General features: G+C 48.5%; 2 protein-coding genes across 4 annotated transcripts; both read left to right on the top strand.

The window, feature by feature from the left end:
* The first annotated feature begins 1,381 nt into the window (after positions 1 to 1,381).
* On the top strand, positions 1,382 to 8,122 carry LOC112902987 (protein TPLATE). The gene is made up of 7 exons (XM_025972191.1): positions 1,382 to 2,506; positions 3,652 to 4,248; positions 4,945 to 5,306; positions 5,448 to 5,748; positions 6,295 to 6,417; positions 6,812 to 7,267; positions 7,352 to 8,122. The coding sequence occupies exons 1-7, from the start codon at positions 1,382 to 1,384 to the stop codon at positions 7,850 to 7,852; spliced, it is 3,465 nt and encodes a 1,154-aa protein (XP_025827976.1). The 3' UTR covers positions 7,853 to 8,122.
* Positions 8,123 to 8,269: 147 nt separating this feature from the next.
* On the top strand, positions 8,270 to 10,967 carry LOC112901998 (putative pentatricopeptide repeat-containing protein At4g17915). Of its 3 annotated transcripts, none has more exons than XM_025970889.1 (2): positions 8,270 to 10,417; positions 10,574 to 10,967. In XM_025970889.1, the coding sequence occupies exon 1, from the start codon at positions 8,523 to 8,525 to the stop codon at positions 9,909 to 9,911; it is 1,389 nt and encodes a 462-aa protein (XP_025826674.1). In that variant the 5' UTR covers positions 8,270 to 8,522; the 3' UTR covers positions 9,912 to 10,417; positions 10,574 to 10,967. The 3 variants fall into 3 exon arrangements, with proteins under 3 accessions (XP_025826674.1, XP_025826672.1, XP_025826673.1); XM_025970887.1 differs by having other exon boundaries at positions 10,569 to 10,967; XM_025970888.1 differs by having other exon boundaries at positions 10,498 to 10,967.
* The last annotated feature ends 4,673 nt before the right edge of the window (positions 10,968 to 15,640 follow it).

Here is a 15,640-nt window from a genome sequence, read left to right as displayed (position 1 = left end):
GAAGAAACCTTTCGGCGCAGGACGAGACAGTGATGCGTTGACGAAAGAAAAAGAAAAATCATGGTTATTAAGTTGACTGCCGCATGAGATTGTGAAACGAGAAGGGAGCACCTATTATTTTAGAGTCTACTCTACGCAAAAAAAAAATCTATTATGAGTTCCTTTATACACTTAAATTGTTCTCAATGAGTTTATTTAACTTGAGCAATGAACTTACAGAGAGATTATACATCGTGTGAATTCCGCGCCTAAAAAATTATAATGTAAGATGTTGTGGTAATATAAGAATTCTGATTTAGTAGAATTTTGAAGATATTTCTCTGAATGAAAAATGCATATAGATCGTGTATTAAGTGGATGACTTGTTAGCTCTCGCTATCTCAAGGTTTTAATTGTTTTTTACTTTAAAAGCTGATTTTTTTAATAAAATTCCGATCCTATTACAACAAATCTTGAAGGTGGAATTTTTCAGCCCAATATTTTTTATCATGAGAGGTGGAATTCCGAAAAATACCTAGGGAAATGAAATGATGGAATGACGGTAGTCACCGATCTTTAATCTATCATGGATCAGCCTAGCATACCCGCTCCCTAGCATGACCTGCTGATTTAGCGTCGCTTTCCACGATCATCTCACTACAAGCTTGTAATATTTTCGTCCGTGACGAATTGATGATCACTACTTCCCTGTTGCCGTTAGCAAGCTCAAGACTAGTGGTGCCAATGCCGGAAACAAGGAGTGGGAATAGGAGGAGCTGCTGGAGGAGGAAGCTCGGGATGAGAGGGCCACTAGGAACATATTGTTCTTTCTCTCCATGCTGCTTACGGTGGCCACACTGATCGTTTGTGCCGCTACATCAACGAGCTGCTGCTCGTCGCGTGGCGGTTCTCCTTTCTGCTTAATTTCCAATGACATATATTGAATACTTTAATTTGAAAATTTCCTTGGTTTTTCAGATCTTGAAAGGTTTTTATGATTTTTGGAAATCTAAACCTCATGCAAATCATACCGGATAAAATAAAAAATAGAAAATAATATTTTAAGACGACTATGATTTCAAAATACTTGTGGAAATTTCTGAAACATGTTTGAACCAGAAGAAACTCGTAATACCATTTTTTTTTGGGGAAAAGCAACTCGTTTAAATTGTGAACTTTTTAAATCGAACGGCAAAAGTGAATTTCTTCTCAGCCCACGCCGGCCCAAACCAAGGCGCCCCGAGATGATCCGACCCGTTAGCACCACCAGCAGCATCCCTAACCAAAATCTCACCAGCGAAGCCCGACCCTTCTCAGACTCTCTTGTCTCCCTCAGATCTAGGCCACCGCCCCCCTCCCCCAGCTCCGGCGATCGCCGGAGCCCCTTCACCTCGGGGGCGCGATGGACCTCCTCATCGCGCAGATCACCACCGACCTCCGCTCCTCGGATGCGCTCCGGCAGTCCTCCGCGCTGCTGCAGGCCCTGCAGCAGTGCGCCGCGGGGCGCGACGTCTCCGCGCTCGCCCGCACCGCCGCCACCGAGATCCTGTCGGCGCCCTCCTCCGCCGTCTGCAAGCGCCTCGCGCTCGACCTCCTCCGCGCGCTCCCGCTGCCGCCCGACCTCCTCGACCCGCTCCTCCTCTCCTCCCTCCGCTCCGACCTCTCCTTCCCGGACCCCGACGTCGCCGCCTCCTCCATCGCCTCCTTCCCCTCGCTGCCCTCCCACCTGCTCCCGTCGCTCCTTTCGTCCGCCCACGCTGACATAGCCGCCGCGCTCTCCTCGCCCGCTGAGTCGCTGCGCCTCGCCGCCGTCACATCTCTGTCCTCCCTCCTCCCGCGCGATGATCTCGCGCTCATGTGCTCCACGAACCCCTCCCTCATGGCGCACGCCACCACGTGGTGGGGCCGCCTCGCCGAGCTTGCGCTGGACTCCGCAGACGCGGTTTCCGCCGGCGCATTCGAGGCCCTCGCACGGCTGTTCCAGGAGCTAGAGGGGCGCCGCATGAGCCGGCTTGCTGGTGACAAGCTTGTTGACGGAGAAGGTGCTCTTGCAGTGCGTGCCCAGTGGGCGGCTGATGCTATTGACTTCATTTGGTCCAGGCGCAACATGCTGATTGCTCGCACCGTGGTGATGCCTGTGGAGAGCTTCCGTGTCACTGTGTACCCTCTGGTGCACGCAGCTAAAATGGTTGCTTCAGGTGTTGTAAACACGTTGCGGCAGATTTCCAAGCCAGGGGACACTACGATAGCTGATAGCGTGGAGTCAAGTGCGGAGAAATTGGTGGGGGTGTCAGATATCGTCTCTCACTTGCTGCCATTCCTTAGCTCACTTGATCCACCACTGGTGTTTGAGGTGGGGATCAATATGCTGGCGCTTGCAGATGTGCCTGGAGGCAAGCCAGAGTGGGCTTCAGCTGCCATTATTGCAATCCTGACACTATGGGACCGACAAGAGTTCTCGTCAATGAGGGAGACTATTGTCAGGGCTGTTGTGACCAATCTCCATTTGCTGGATCTTGGAATGCAGGTACTGAATCAATCGCTATAACAAATTATTTTAGCATATCCCTTTTGATTACCGCCTTAGCAACGTGTCCATGGTAAATTTCAGTTATCACTTTTTTAGCATTGGGTCAACTGTCAATGGTAACATAAAGGATCTTGGAAGTGTGTGGTTAGCTTCATACTATTACTTGCTGGTAGTGGTAGCTACTTTGTATAAAGTAATCTAGGAGGCAGTTACGTTTGGCCAACACAGCGATTTACTGTCATCATTTGTAGCTCATCTTACTCGTAATTAAATCGTAGCCTGCCCTTGGATGACAATAAGGTCTTACTTGTTAGGGTTTGCAAACTTAAAAAAATAGCATGTAGTCTGACAATTTAGTGTTTGTTTTGTGTGCCAAAGCAAAAATACATGGGCTTGAATTGAACTCAGTTTATAATCTGAATTTTCAATACCACCAGGGTTTAGTGTTTTCTAGGTTATAGTTCTAATATATATTGCTTGAAGCAACAAATATATGTAATCATGCAATACCACCAGCGATTTAATGTCATGATACGTCTTTTCCATTTAACCAAATCAAATATGCATCATTCAACGATCAATGTCATACTTAAATGTGGAGAGTAGAAAATACCAGGGGCCTAGGTTTTGCCTGGGCTTCCAAATTCTAACTGTACGACCAAATACAGTATTTCCCACACAACAAATCATTTGTGTAGTTGTATGCATACCATAAATTAGAGTTTATTTCTAATGTTTCATTGTAGTCGTAGTATAGCAACCATAGCTGGGTACACTTTCCTTTGCACTTATATCTTACAATCTGTGCATTATCTGTAATTGGGTTATTTGGTGATAGATCAGTGAGGCCATAAATATTATACTGTTGTGCACTTGCTATTGAGTTAACTTTAAGTGTTTGACACTTAAGTACTGTGTATTCATCATTTGGATTATTACCTCAGTAGTGTCCATTCTTATGCTTGAATTGGAGTACCGAAAAGCTAAAGCCATTGATGATTCAAACAGTTTCTTTACCTCTCTGCATTACCACTAGATAACTTTTGGATATGTTAGTGTTAGAGGGATAATTTTTAATTTAGTGGATAATTTTGTGAATTTATTTTCAAGATGGATTTATGAGAGCATATGCTATGACACAGGTCTCTCTGTTCAAAAGATTGCTTCAGATGGTGAGAAACTTGAGAGCAGAATCAGATCGTATGCATGCATTGGCATGTATATGTCGGACTGCTCTCTGTGTTGATCTTTTTGCAAAGGAGAGTGTTCGAAGAGGTCAGAAGCCTGTTCCAGGAACAGATGTGATATCGCTTTTTGAGGATGTGAGGGTTAAGGAAGATCTAAATAGTGTAACAAGTAAAAACTTGTTCCGAGAAGAGCTGGTGGCCTCCCTGGTTGAAAGTTGTTTCCAGCTGTCTCTTCCACTACCTGAGTTGAAGAATTCTGGGACAGAGAGCAGAGTTATAGGAGCATTAGCCTATGGAACTGGTTATGGTGCTCTGAATTGGACTGAACCTGCTTTGGATGTGGTGGAAGTTTGCAGGCCATGTGTTCTTTGGGACTGCAATGGCCGTACCTATGCAATCGACTGCTATCTAAAGTTGCTTGTAAGGCTTTGTCATATATATGACACTAGAGGTGGTGTGAAGACAATTAAAGCTGGTGCATCTCAAGATCAGATTTTGAATGAGACACGACTTAGAAATTTGCAGCTACAACTTATCAGGGATCTTCGTGAGGTTATGATCCTTCTCACTTTTCTTTGATGTCAAAACTTAACTATACCTTCCTATGTTTATACTAGCTGAAATCTAAGTGTGTTTATTCAGAGCTGTGTCATAAGTCATAACTCAACGGCATGGCTGTGTTTTCTCATGCACATAGTTATTATCTGCTGTTGACTTATCAACCAAATAAAATAGTTCTGGTTCATCTATTTTGTTTTTTCCCCATGGGAACATCCAATGTTGTTTCTCTTGCAAATGAATTTTTTCAGTTACATCTACTTTTCTTTTCTCTTGATATATAACATACCTTTTTCACTGGTATCTACTGTTTTACCTGTTGCATCTACCTAACTTATGTTTGTGTAAAATTTGAGCCCTCAGATATGTTTCAACAAATCTTTGGATCCTGTTTAAGATAGAAATAGAGAAATGCTTCTGCTTTGCGAAAACTTTACCTTTGTTTAGATACCTTCACTCTCTTATTCATCAATCCTTCATCCTTGTAAATACGATGTAGTTAAAACTGCATCATTTCTTCAAGATGCTTTCCTACTTTGAGATATTAATAAAACCAATGTTCAAAAGTGCGCTAGGTGTAAGCGGGCAATTGAGTGGCACCATGGTAGGCACTGATTATGCATCATTTCTTTGTTTTCTTTTCCAGAATGGCCTATAAGATTATTAAATTCGATTAACTGTATCTTTCAGGTTCATACTCCACGAATATCTTCACGCTTGATATGGGCAATTTCTGAACACTTTGATCTTGAAGGTCTGGATCCCCTTTTAGCTGATGACCCAGAAGATCCGCTGAATATTATCATATCTAACATGCATAAGATATTATTCAACACCGATTCATCTTCTACTACATCAAATAGGATACAAGATGTGCAGGCTGTCCTAATTTGTGCTCAACGTTTGGGAGCAAGAAATGCAAGAGCAGGCCAACTTCTCAGTAAAGAGCTGGAAGAATTTAGGGCAAGTACCTCAGCCGATTCTGTCACCAAGCATCAATCACGTTATGTCTTGCAAGTAATAAAATATGTAACAAACCATCCAGATAACAGGTGAGTGCATTTTGAAACTGAATACATCGTCACTTGTGTGGTACAGCATTTGCATACGTATGTAAAGGTACTATACCGTATTGTAAGTTGTACTGGTACATGTATTTGAACTTGTGAATCATGTCCTATTCAATGTTTCAGGTGGGTTGGTGTGGGCGATGCTACAGGGGATTATCCATTTAGCCACCACAAGCTTACTGTTCAATTTTCAGAGGCATCTGCTGCCCAAGACAGGAAATTGGAGGGATTAGTCCATAAGGCCATTCGGGAGCTGTGGAGGCCGAATCCTAGTCAGTTAACTCTCCTACAAACAAAGGGAATTGGTGCCTTGCATAAAGAGCTTCCAAAAGCTTGTACTTTGACTGGCAGCAGTGATCCGTGCTACATTGAAGCATATCATTTGGCAGATCCAACTGATGGCAGAATCACCCTACATCTGAAGGTATAGCCTGATTGATGCATATTTTCTCTGTTGGATTAAGGATATCTTTATTGAAATGTACTTTTCAGTCATGTTTACTGCTAATACTGCTTTGGGACCTCACATTCTAATCCTGAATTTAATTATACTAATGTTTGACTATAACATTTAAGGAATTTTCTTTAATAAAGTTATTTATTGTTTTCTTGTAACATTTGCTACATCATTAGTTATGCTAGAAACCAAGATTCTTATATGAACAGAAAAACTACTTAACATAGTTACCACGCTTAATGTTCATATACAAGTATGCAAACTTCAAAAGATAGTGACCTTGATGTTTCCATTTGTAAGACATGTTAGCCGTAAGGCTTACCATTCACTTATTGCATTAGCGTTTACTCCGTTGCGACTTCAGTTTATGCTGCAGTATTAAGTACAAGGGGTTAAGGGTACTTGCCATCTGGTAGATTAGTTTAAAAAAACTATGCATGATTTCTTCACATGTTGAAATTGTTTGATTTGGAATTTATCATCATGTCTTGTGACTAATGTGTGCTGTTGCAGATTTTAAATTTGACTGAGCTGGAACTCAACAGAGTGGACATCCGTGTTGGCCTCTCTGGAGCACTGTACTACATGGATGGTTTCTCTCGCACCGTTCGGCACCTTCGGAATCTTGTTTCCCAGGTGCTTATACAGATTTGTGTCTATACTCTATAGACTACAATTTCCTTATGAAAATATGTTCTGAAAGTGCTAGTAGACTTTGACACCTCTTTTCTGCCTTGTACACTGAGACAACCCAATAGCATCTGACCATCAAGTTGATAGCTCAATATTTTATAATGCACTGGGAAAATGTGACATTGCTTTCTCTAATTTTTGTTTCTCCTTTTCTATTTACAACTAGTGTCTGGAACAACCAGTAAACTTACAATGGGTTTCATATCTTGTTTCCAGATAGATTGTGTCCAACAAGAAATAAATATGGTCTATTAACAAATTAAATACTTACCATAATATTGTATGCTCAGGTAAGCAATGACATCATTGATCAACTTATGCCTTTTCAATTCTGCAGGATCCAGTCCAAAGTAGTGTGACTGTAGGAGTTTCACATTTTGAGAGATGCTCGCTCTGGGTTCAAGTCTTGTATTACCCATTTTACGGAAGTGGGGGATCTGCGGACTATGAAGGAGATTATGCAGAAGAGGATTCACAGATGATGAGGCAGAAGCGCTCGCTTCGGCCTGAGCTTGGGGAGCCAGTTGTTTTGCGGTGCCAACCCTACAAGATCCCTCTTGCTGAGCTGCTACTACCGTTAGAATGCTCTCCGGTCGAGTATTTCCGGCTATGGCCTAGCCTGCCAGCCATGGTGGAATGCACTGGCACATACACATATGAAGGCAGTGGTTTCAAGGCCACCGCTGCTCAGCAATACGACAGTTCTCCCTTCCTCAGTGGATTGAAGTCAATTTCTTCTAAGCCGTTCCATCAAGTCTGCTCTCATTTCATCCGAACAGTGGCTGGATTCCAGGTAAGCTTTGACAAGCTGTATCACTTAAGCATACGTAATTAGCAATCAGTTTGGGTGTTGACTTACACCTTGAATCTCCTACAGTTGTGTTATGCTGCAAAAACTTGGTTTGGTGGGTTTTTGGGCATGATGATCTTTGGTGCAAGTGAAGTCAGCCGGAACGTCGACCTGGGTGATGAGACCACCACAATGATCTGCAAATTTGTCGTGCGTGCATCCGATGAATCCATCACAAGAGAGATTGAATCCGATCTCCAGGGCTGGCTGGATGATATCACCGACGGCGCCGTGGAATACATGCCTGAGGATGAGGTGAAGAGCGCGGCCGCTGAGCGGCTGAAGATCTCCATGGAGAGGATCGCCCTTCTCAAGGCGGCCAAGCCGAAGGTCCCGCCCGCCAAGACCGAGCAAGAGGAGGAAGAGGAGCGGAAGCAGAGCGAGGAACTGGATGGGTTCGGGAACCCCAAGGGCCCCTCCACACTCTCCAAGCTCACCGCAGAGGAAGCTGAGCACCGTGCCCTCCAGGCCGCCGTGCTGCAGGAGTGGCATCAGCTGTGCAAGGAGAAAGCCATGAAAGCGCAGTGAGGTCGTTCTGGACCTTGTGGATCTTGCGCGCCTGTATAATTTTTGTATTGTTTTTCGTTTTCCTTTTCGCTTACGTGTGTATCCTTCTGACTTAACTCACTGGTATACCCCCGCCGATTTGTTCATTGTATTAAAAAATATTGTTGTATTAGGAACGGACTTTGTTTTGTAACATAGCATTTTAAGCTCTGGCGTGAAGATCATCAATTGTACAAGAGAATCGAGATACCATTGTTGACTTTCCCTTTTTTATGGAAGAGATGTATCTTATGATTGAAGGGTTTTCTCTCTGAAATGTCGTGAAAAGAAATGTTCAACCTGTTATGATGCAATGTGATCACTCGTACCCACTGACTAGTGGGGCAAAGAAACTGTAAACTTCAATGACATGTGGGGTCCGCTAGCAGCCCTCCTCTCCCTTGCGCGGTTTGCGCATTCCCCTGTTTCCAACCTCTCCCGAGACCCGGCGGCGGCGGCGGCGCCACCGAACCACAGACCTCCCGCCGCCGCGTGCACCCGAGCTGTCTCTCCATGACAAGGCGTCCGCCTTGCTCGTAGCGAGCCGTCAAACAGCGAGGGAGCTGTATGGGAGTCGAGGGAGCAATCGGAGCGCAGCCGAGCCCGGAACTGAGTCTCGCGGCGGCGGTGGTGAGGAGGTGGGGGCGGAGCCATGGCCCGGTCCCGGGCGCTGCTGGACCTGTCCACGCGGCTGATGAACGTCTGCCTCGCCGCGCTCTGCCGCGGCGGCAGCCTCGACCGCGCGGAGGCCGTCCTCGTCGACGCCATCCGCCTCGGCCTGCCCCCCGACGTCGTCACCTACAACACCCTCCTCGCCGCGCACTGCCGGGCCGCGGGCCCCGACGCGGGGCTCGCCGTCGTGCACCGGATGCGGGAGGCCGGGGTGAGCCCCGACGCCGTCACCTACAACTCCCTCATCGCGGGAGCGGCGCGCCGCGGGCTCACGATGCGCGCCCTCGACCTGTTCGACGAAATGCTCCGCTCGGGCGTCGCCCCCGACTCGTGGAGCTACAACGCGCTCATGCACTGCCTGTTCCGGTCCGGACACCCGGAGGACGCGTACCGGGTGTTTGCTGATATGGCGGAGAAGGGCGTCGCCCCGTCCGCCACGACGTACAACACGATGCTGGACGGGCTGTTCAGGGCTGGCCACGCGACGAATGCCTACAGGATGTTCAGGTACCTGCAGAGGGTGGGTCTCCCCATTGGCATTGTGACGTACAACACAATGATCAACGGGCTGTGCAGGTCAGGCAAGGTGGGTTATGCCCGCATGGTCCTTAAGGAACTGGGGAGGACCGAACATGCCCCTAATGCCGTCACATACACGACGGTTATGAAGTGCTGCTTTAGGTACGGCAGGTTTGATCAGGGTTTGGAGACCTTTTTGTCCCTGCTTGAAGGAGGGTACATTTCAGATGCTTTCCCGTACACGACGGTAATCAGTGCGCTTGTCAAGAAGGGCCGGATGCAGGAAGCCAATGCCTATTGTGAGCTCATGATACAAAGTGGTTCCACTCTTGATAATGCATGCTACAACACGCTGATTCACCTGCGATGCCAAGAAGGGAAGCTGGACGACGCATTTGAGCTGCTGAACATGATGGAAGAAGGTGGCCTGGAGAGCGATGAGTACACATTCTCAATTTTGGTCAATGGTCTGTGCAAGATGGGGCAAATCGAGGCTGCAGAGAAGCAGATATGTTCCATGGAGATGATGGGCTTGCAATCAAATGTGGTGGCATACAATTGCTTGATTGACGCACTATGCAAATCTCATGAGGTGGATGCAGCCATCAAAGTACTGCACAGCATGAAGCTAAAGGATGATTTTACTTACACATCACTAGTCCATGGTCTGTGTAAGGTGGGTAGGTACCATATGGCATCAAAATTCTTGAGGATCTGCTTGCATGAAGGGAACAATGTTCTCGCATCTGCAAAGCGTGCTGTCATTTCTGGGCTTCGTAGTGCAGGGTTTAAAAATGATTTGAGGAAAGTCCGATCAGCATTATATATGGCTAGGCTGTTGCGGTCTTAGTCCAAGGAAAAAGATCTGCATCCTGACTGGATGATCCTGTGAAATGGTCAATTCAATGTAGACTGTTTTGTAGACTGAATAGGCGATCCTTTACGGAGATGGAAAATGAAGCACCTAACCACTCTAATACTCTATCAGGGCATCATGCCCCACAGGAAGGATTCCAGAACTGGGTTATCTCTATAGAGGTGCTGCTCCAATAAATCAGTTATTGGAGGCTCGATAGTCTGGTGATGTTAAAGTGCACAGCAAGCCATGTCATTCTCAAAGCAAAAAGTTTATTGAACATCAATGAACAACGAGGGCTGATGCACACATGATCACTACTTGGCACAAGCTGATGCACTCATGACCTCTAGTTGACAGATGGTACCAGCTTAACATGTGCAGGAAGTGATCCCTCCATGGTGTCAAACTTCACCTATCGTCATATTGGTTTGAGGTGAATGATTCGAGGTGTTGGATTGAACTCTCGTGACTATTAGTATTCAAATTTCCAACAGAAGGTAATTATAGTTTTTATAATTTCAAATAAATTGCCTCTGTTTGCTATTGCATAGCTAATTGTCCTCAACTTTTGGTACAGTTAAAATTATGTGGAGCATAGCACTAACTGTGTCCTCTTTTCGATGGTTGGTGGTTATTGATTTGATTCAGAACAGAGCTGCCCCCGGTTGGATGGACACACAGTATGCAGTCACAAAATTGAGAAGTTGCAGCATAGTACAGAACATCCTGTTTGTTAATTATTTTGTTTGGTTTTGGTTCATTAATTCTTTTGGAGTGGGTGAGAAAGGAATCTTATTCTCTTTGAGTGATACCTTATCTCATGATAGATAAGTCTTGTACTGTGCTTAGCCATTAAGTTATAGGCAGCTGTTGACACCTGTTAGTAGTAGTAAATTTAGATTTTGCTTTAGCTGTAAACAGCAGTCCAAACATTATGTCAGTTACTGTAGCGATGCTGTAGCACCGACCTAAAATTCCGATAAAAGGACATGTACCCTTCCTGTGTATCTAAGCTTGTGTAATATAGAAATATACATTGTTAGCTTCCTCCTTCATCTTCCATCTAGTTATCTCTAACACTTGTATCAGAGCTGCAAAATTCTAACACTTGGTATCAGAGCTGCAAAATTATGAGAGACCTGTGCTCCTTGCCCTGCTGCCCTCTTCCCTGTCCTGCAGAGTGAGTGGGGTGCCATGACTTCAACTCCAGGCAAAACTAATGATGGCTGGCTCAGCACCTATCGCCGCCATTCCCTTTCTCCACCACACCAGCGTGGCAGAACACGTAGAGAGACCAGAGAGGTGGTCGTCCGGCACGTCGTGAAGGAAGTCGGCGGCTCCCCATTTCCGTAGCTCATTCGCACAAGCTATGAGGACTGGAGCCTCCTGATGCGGGTGAAGCTGGAGGCCTAGGGGCTATGGGACGCGGTGCAGCCTGGCCATGCTGATCGGCAGGAAGACCGGATGGCGTCTACCGCCATCCTCTCTGCTGTGCCGGCGGAGATGATCCGCCCGCTGGCCAGCAAGCTCATGGCGAAGGAAGTTTGGGAGGCGATCAAGTCAATCCATGTCGGCTCAGACCGCGCAAGGAAGATGACCCTGCAGTGCCTCCGCGTGCGATTGGGAGCTGCTCTCCTTCTGCGACGGCGAGCAGGTCGACGACTTTGCCCTACGCCTCTCCGGGATGATGAGCTCGCTCTCCATTCATGGCGAGCAAGTCTCGGAACAGAACGCCATCGAGAAGCTGCTCTGAGTTGTCCCAGACAAGTATGCGCAGATAGCGCTATCTATTGTGACGCTGCTTGACACCGACAAGCTCACCATTAAGGAGGTGACCAGGCGCCTGAAGGTGGTGGACGAACGCCCTGCGGCGACCTCTTCCTCGGCGGAGCAACCCCAGGCGGGAGGCAAGCTGTATCTCACTGAGGAGCAGTGGGAGGCACGCTGGAAGGAATGCAACTCCGGTGAGGGGTCTTTTGCAGGAGGCGGCAGGACCAGCCACAACGGCCATCGCCGACCGCCACGCAAGCAGAGGAAGCCAGGTGGCTCGGGCGGAAACAGGGCGCCCTGTTGTGATTCGTCTCGCGATCAGAGGCAGTCCAATCGGTGCCTCAACTGCGGCAGATACGACCACTGGGCCAAGGACTGCCGCAAGCCTGGCCGGGAACGGGCCAATCTTGCCGAGGAGGAAGACGATGGCCCAGCGCTGCTCATGGCTAAGGTGTGCGCACCACTGGAATAGAGCACTCTGCTCTGCTGTTCTAGAACAGAGGAGGCGGACGCTGCTTCACAAAATAGAGCACCTCTGCTATGTTCAAAGTCCACCTGGAGGAGCCGTGCGCCCAACTCAACCTCAACATTGATGGTGACCGCCATGCTGATTAGTGGTACCTCGATACCGGCGCAACGAACCACATGACTGGCCGGCAAGATGTTTTCTCCGAGCTCAACCAAAGCATCACCGGCACGGTCCGCTTTGCCGATGGTTTGCTGGTGACCATTGAGGGCCAAGGCACGGTCGTCTTCTCCACCTCTGGCGGCGAGTAGCAAGCTCTGACAGGCGCCTACTTCATCCCGCGCCTGAAGAGCAACCTCATCAGCGTTGGGCAGCTCGATGAGAGTGACGCCACGGTCGAGGTCAAGCGTGGCGTCATGCGCATTTGGGATCGGCATCAGCGGCTACTGGCCAGGATCGAGCGGGGCTGCAACCGGCTCTACACCTTGCGCCTCGACGTCGACCGGCCTCTATCCCTTGCTGCCCGCGCCGACGACAACGCCTGGAAGTGGCATAAACGCTTCGGCCACATCAACTTCAACGCCTTGCGGCAGCTAGTGAAGAAGCAGATGGTCCACGGCCTGCCGGCGATCGAGCACACAGATCAGTTCTGCGACACTTGCGTCCTGACCAAGCAGAAGCGAATGCTGTTCCCTGCTCATGCGAAGTTCCGCGCCGAGCACGCCCTCGACTTGGTTCATGGCGACATCTGCGGCCCCGTCACGCCTGCAACTCCCAGCGGCAAGAAGTATTTCTTGCTGCTGGTTGATGACTACAGCCGCTTCATGTGGCTGCTTCTGCTGGCGGCGAAGAGCGACGCACCAGCAGCCATAAAAAGGTTCCAGGCTGCAGCAGAACTTGAAAGCGGGAGGAAGTTGAAGATCCTGCGCACTGACTACGGCGGGGAGTTCACCTCCCTCGAGTTCGGTGACTACCGCGCAGCAAAGGGGGTGCAGCGCCATCACTCGGCGCCGTACTTGCCGCAGCAGAATGGCGTTGTGGAGCGGCGCAATCAGACCGTCGTGGCGACGGCACGCAGCATGCTCAAGCAACGCAGCATGCCCGCCAAGTTCTGGGGAGAGGCCGTGTCAACGGCCGTGTTCCTCTTGAACCGGGCGCCAACCAAGGCGCTCAATGGCAGAACACCATACGAGGCATGGTACGACAAGAAGCCAGCCGTAAGCTTTCTCCGCACCTTCGGGTGCTTGGCGTTCATGAAGAAGACGCGACCTCATCAGTCCAAGCTGGAAGATCGTAGCACTGCTGTTGTTTTCATCGGCTATGAAGCCGGAACCAAGGCATACAGAGTGTTCGACCCTGTGTCCCAGCGTGTCCACATCACGAGAGACGTGGTGTTCGACGAGAAGAGGGGATGGGACTGGAGCAAGGTGGAAGAAGCAGCAGATGGCGAGTGGCGGACCCAGGATTCACCATCGAGTCAACCACCATGGTGTACAATGCTCCTGAACCTGCTGCTCCAACACCACCAGCAGCAGCATCACCGGCTCCAACTGATGGGGGTGCAGAGCAAGCAGCTCACACACCACCACCAGCGCCACCTGCAGCACCTGCTGCAGATCAAGCTCAGGTGGAGTTCGCCCCACCACCACCCGATGCTGAAGACCAGCTTGATGCAGAGCACGGTGACACGCCTGTGCGCTTCCGCCGCTTGGACAATGTCCTCGGCGATGACGTGCCACTGCCCGGCATGGCGAAGCGTGAGCTGGCTGAAGGCGAGCTGCACATGGTTTCAGCACTGGAACCTGCATCCTTTGTAGAAGCAGAGAAGAAGGTGTAGTGGCAGCTAGCTATGAATGAAGAAATCAGGGCGGTCGAGGAGAACAAGACATGGCGGCTTGTTGAACTCCCACCCGGGCATCGGCCAATTGGGCTCCGGTGGGTTTACAAGGTGAAGAAAGGACGCCGCCGGCAACATTGCTCGCCACAAGGCCCGGCTCATCGCCAAGGGATATGTGCAGCGCGCCGGCATCAACTTTGACGAAGTGTTTGCGCTGGTGGCCCGACTTGAGTTTGTTCGGCTCTTGGTCGCCACAGCTGCACATGCCGGCTGGTCACTCCACCACCTCGACATCAAGTCGGCTTTCCTCAATGGCGAGCTCCGAGAAGAGGTCTACGTCGAGCAGCCGCCGGGCTTCACTATCAAAGGCAAGGAGCGCCTTGTCTACCGGCTGGACAAGGCCTTGTATGGCCTGCGCCAAGCACCACGCGCATGGAACATCAAACTTGATGCCAGCCTGCTGGAACTCGGCTTCAAGCAGTGTGCCACTGAACATGGCATCTACACGCGCGGCTGCAGAGATCAAATGCTCCTAATTGTGGTCTATGTGGATGATCTCATCGTCACCGGCAGCAATCCAAGGGAGATTGAAAGGTTCAAGGCAGAGATGAAGGCAAAATTCAAGATGAGTGACTTGGGATTGCTCTCCTTCTACCTTGGCATTGAAGTGAAACAGAAGGACAAGATCACCCTATCTCAGTCTGCCTATACTGCCAAGATCCTCACTGCCAATGGAATGTAAGGTTGTAACCCCTGCACAGTGCCCATGGAGCCACGGTTCAAGCTGAGCAAGGTTAGCTCAGCACCTGCAGCAGATGCATCCCTGTACAGAAGCATTGTGGGGAGCCTGCTCTACCTCACACACACTCGACCTGACATCAGCTTTGCTGTGGGCTATGTCAGTCGCTTCATGGAAGCTCCAACAACAACAACAGAGCACTTTGCTGCTGTAAAGCGCATCCTGCGCTACCTGGCAGGGACTATGTACTAAGGGAATATGTTTAGTGTGAACTGAAAGTTGTGGATTGATGGCACTTGTAGGATTTGCTTCTCAGTGTTTTTCTAAGGTTGCAGCGGCTGCTGTCTTCTGGTGCTTCTTAATCTTCTCCAGTTTGATTGAAGGACTTCAGTTAGTGAACCTGCTCTCCGTGGGCTTGCCTCTGGTTTCTTCATTGAGCTCCCTGCTGATCAAGGTATTGTTTTAATCACTTTATCTGGTATAAGTGTGGTTTTGTGGTTTTGGATTGCTTGGTTTTTGCTCTTATGCATATCGTGCAATTAGTTTATTCAGTTGTGCATGGATTCAAAACCGGAAATATAAAAGTACCGGACCTAGGTCACCATAAAAACCCGTCTAGTTACTGATGGTTTTTTTTTAAAAAAATGATCCGGTGACTGGCCAAAACTTAGTGGTTCCCAGATGGTTACCCCTGAAGAGGGAAATCAAGTCATTTATATTTTGGATATGATACATTCCGAATCCTTGAATAGTTGAATATTAGTTCATCTATTCGTCGCGTATATAGCAAGTGTTCAGGACAACACAACAAAGTTGGTTCCTATAAGGCCACCATTCAGTGCCAGGAAGATTGTTGGTTGGGTACACTACCCTCCATCTGAAAGAACACCACCGTGGAACTGAAACAT

Source organism: Panicum hallii, chromosome 8 (genome assembly GCF_002211085.1).
Source record: "Panicum hallii strain FIL2 chromosome 8, PHallii_v3.1, whole genome shotgun sequence".
In the NCBI taxonomy this organism is placed as follows: domain Eukaryota; kingdom Viridiplantae; phylum Streptophyta; class Magnoliopsida; order Poales; family Poaceae; genus Panicum; species Panicum hallii.
Note: the sequence above shows the minus strand (reverse complement) of the source record. Positions and strands in the feature narration are given on the sequence as shown.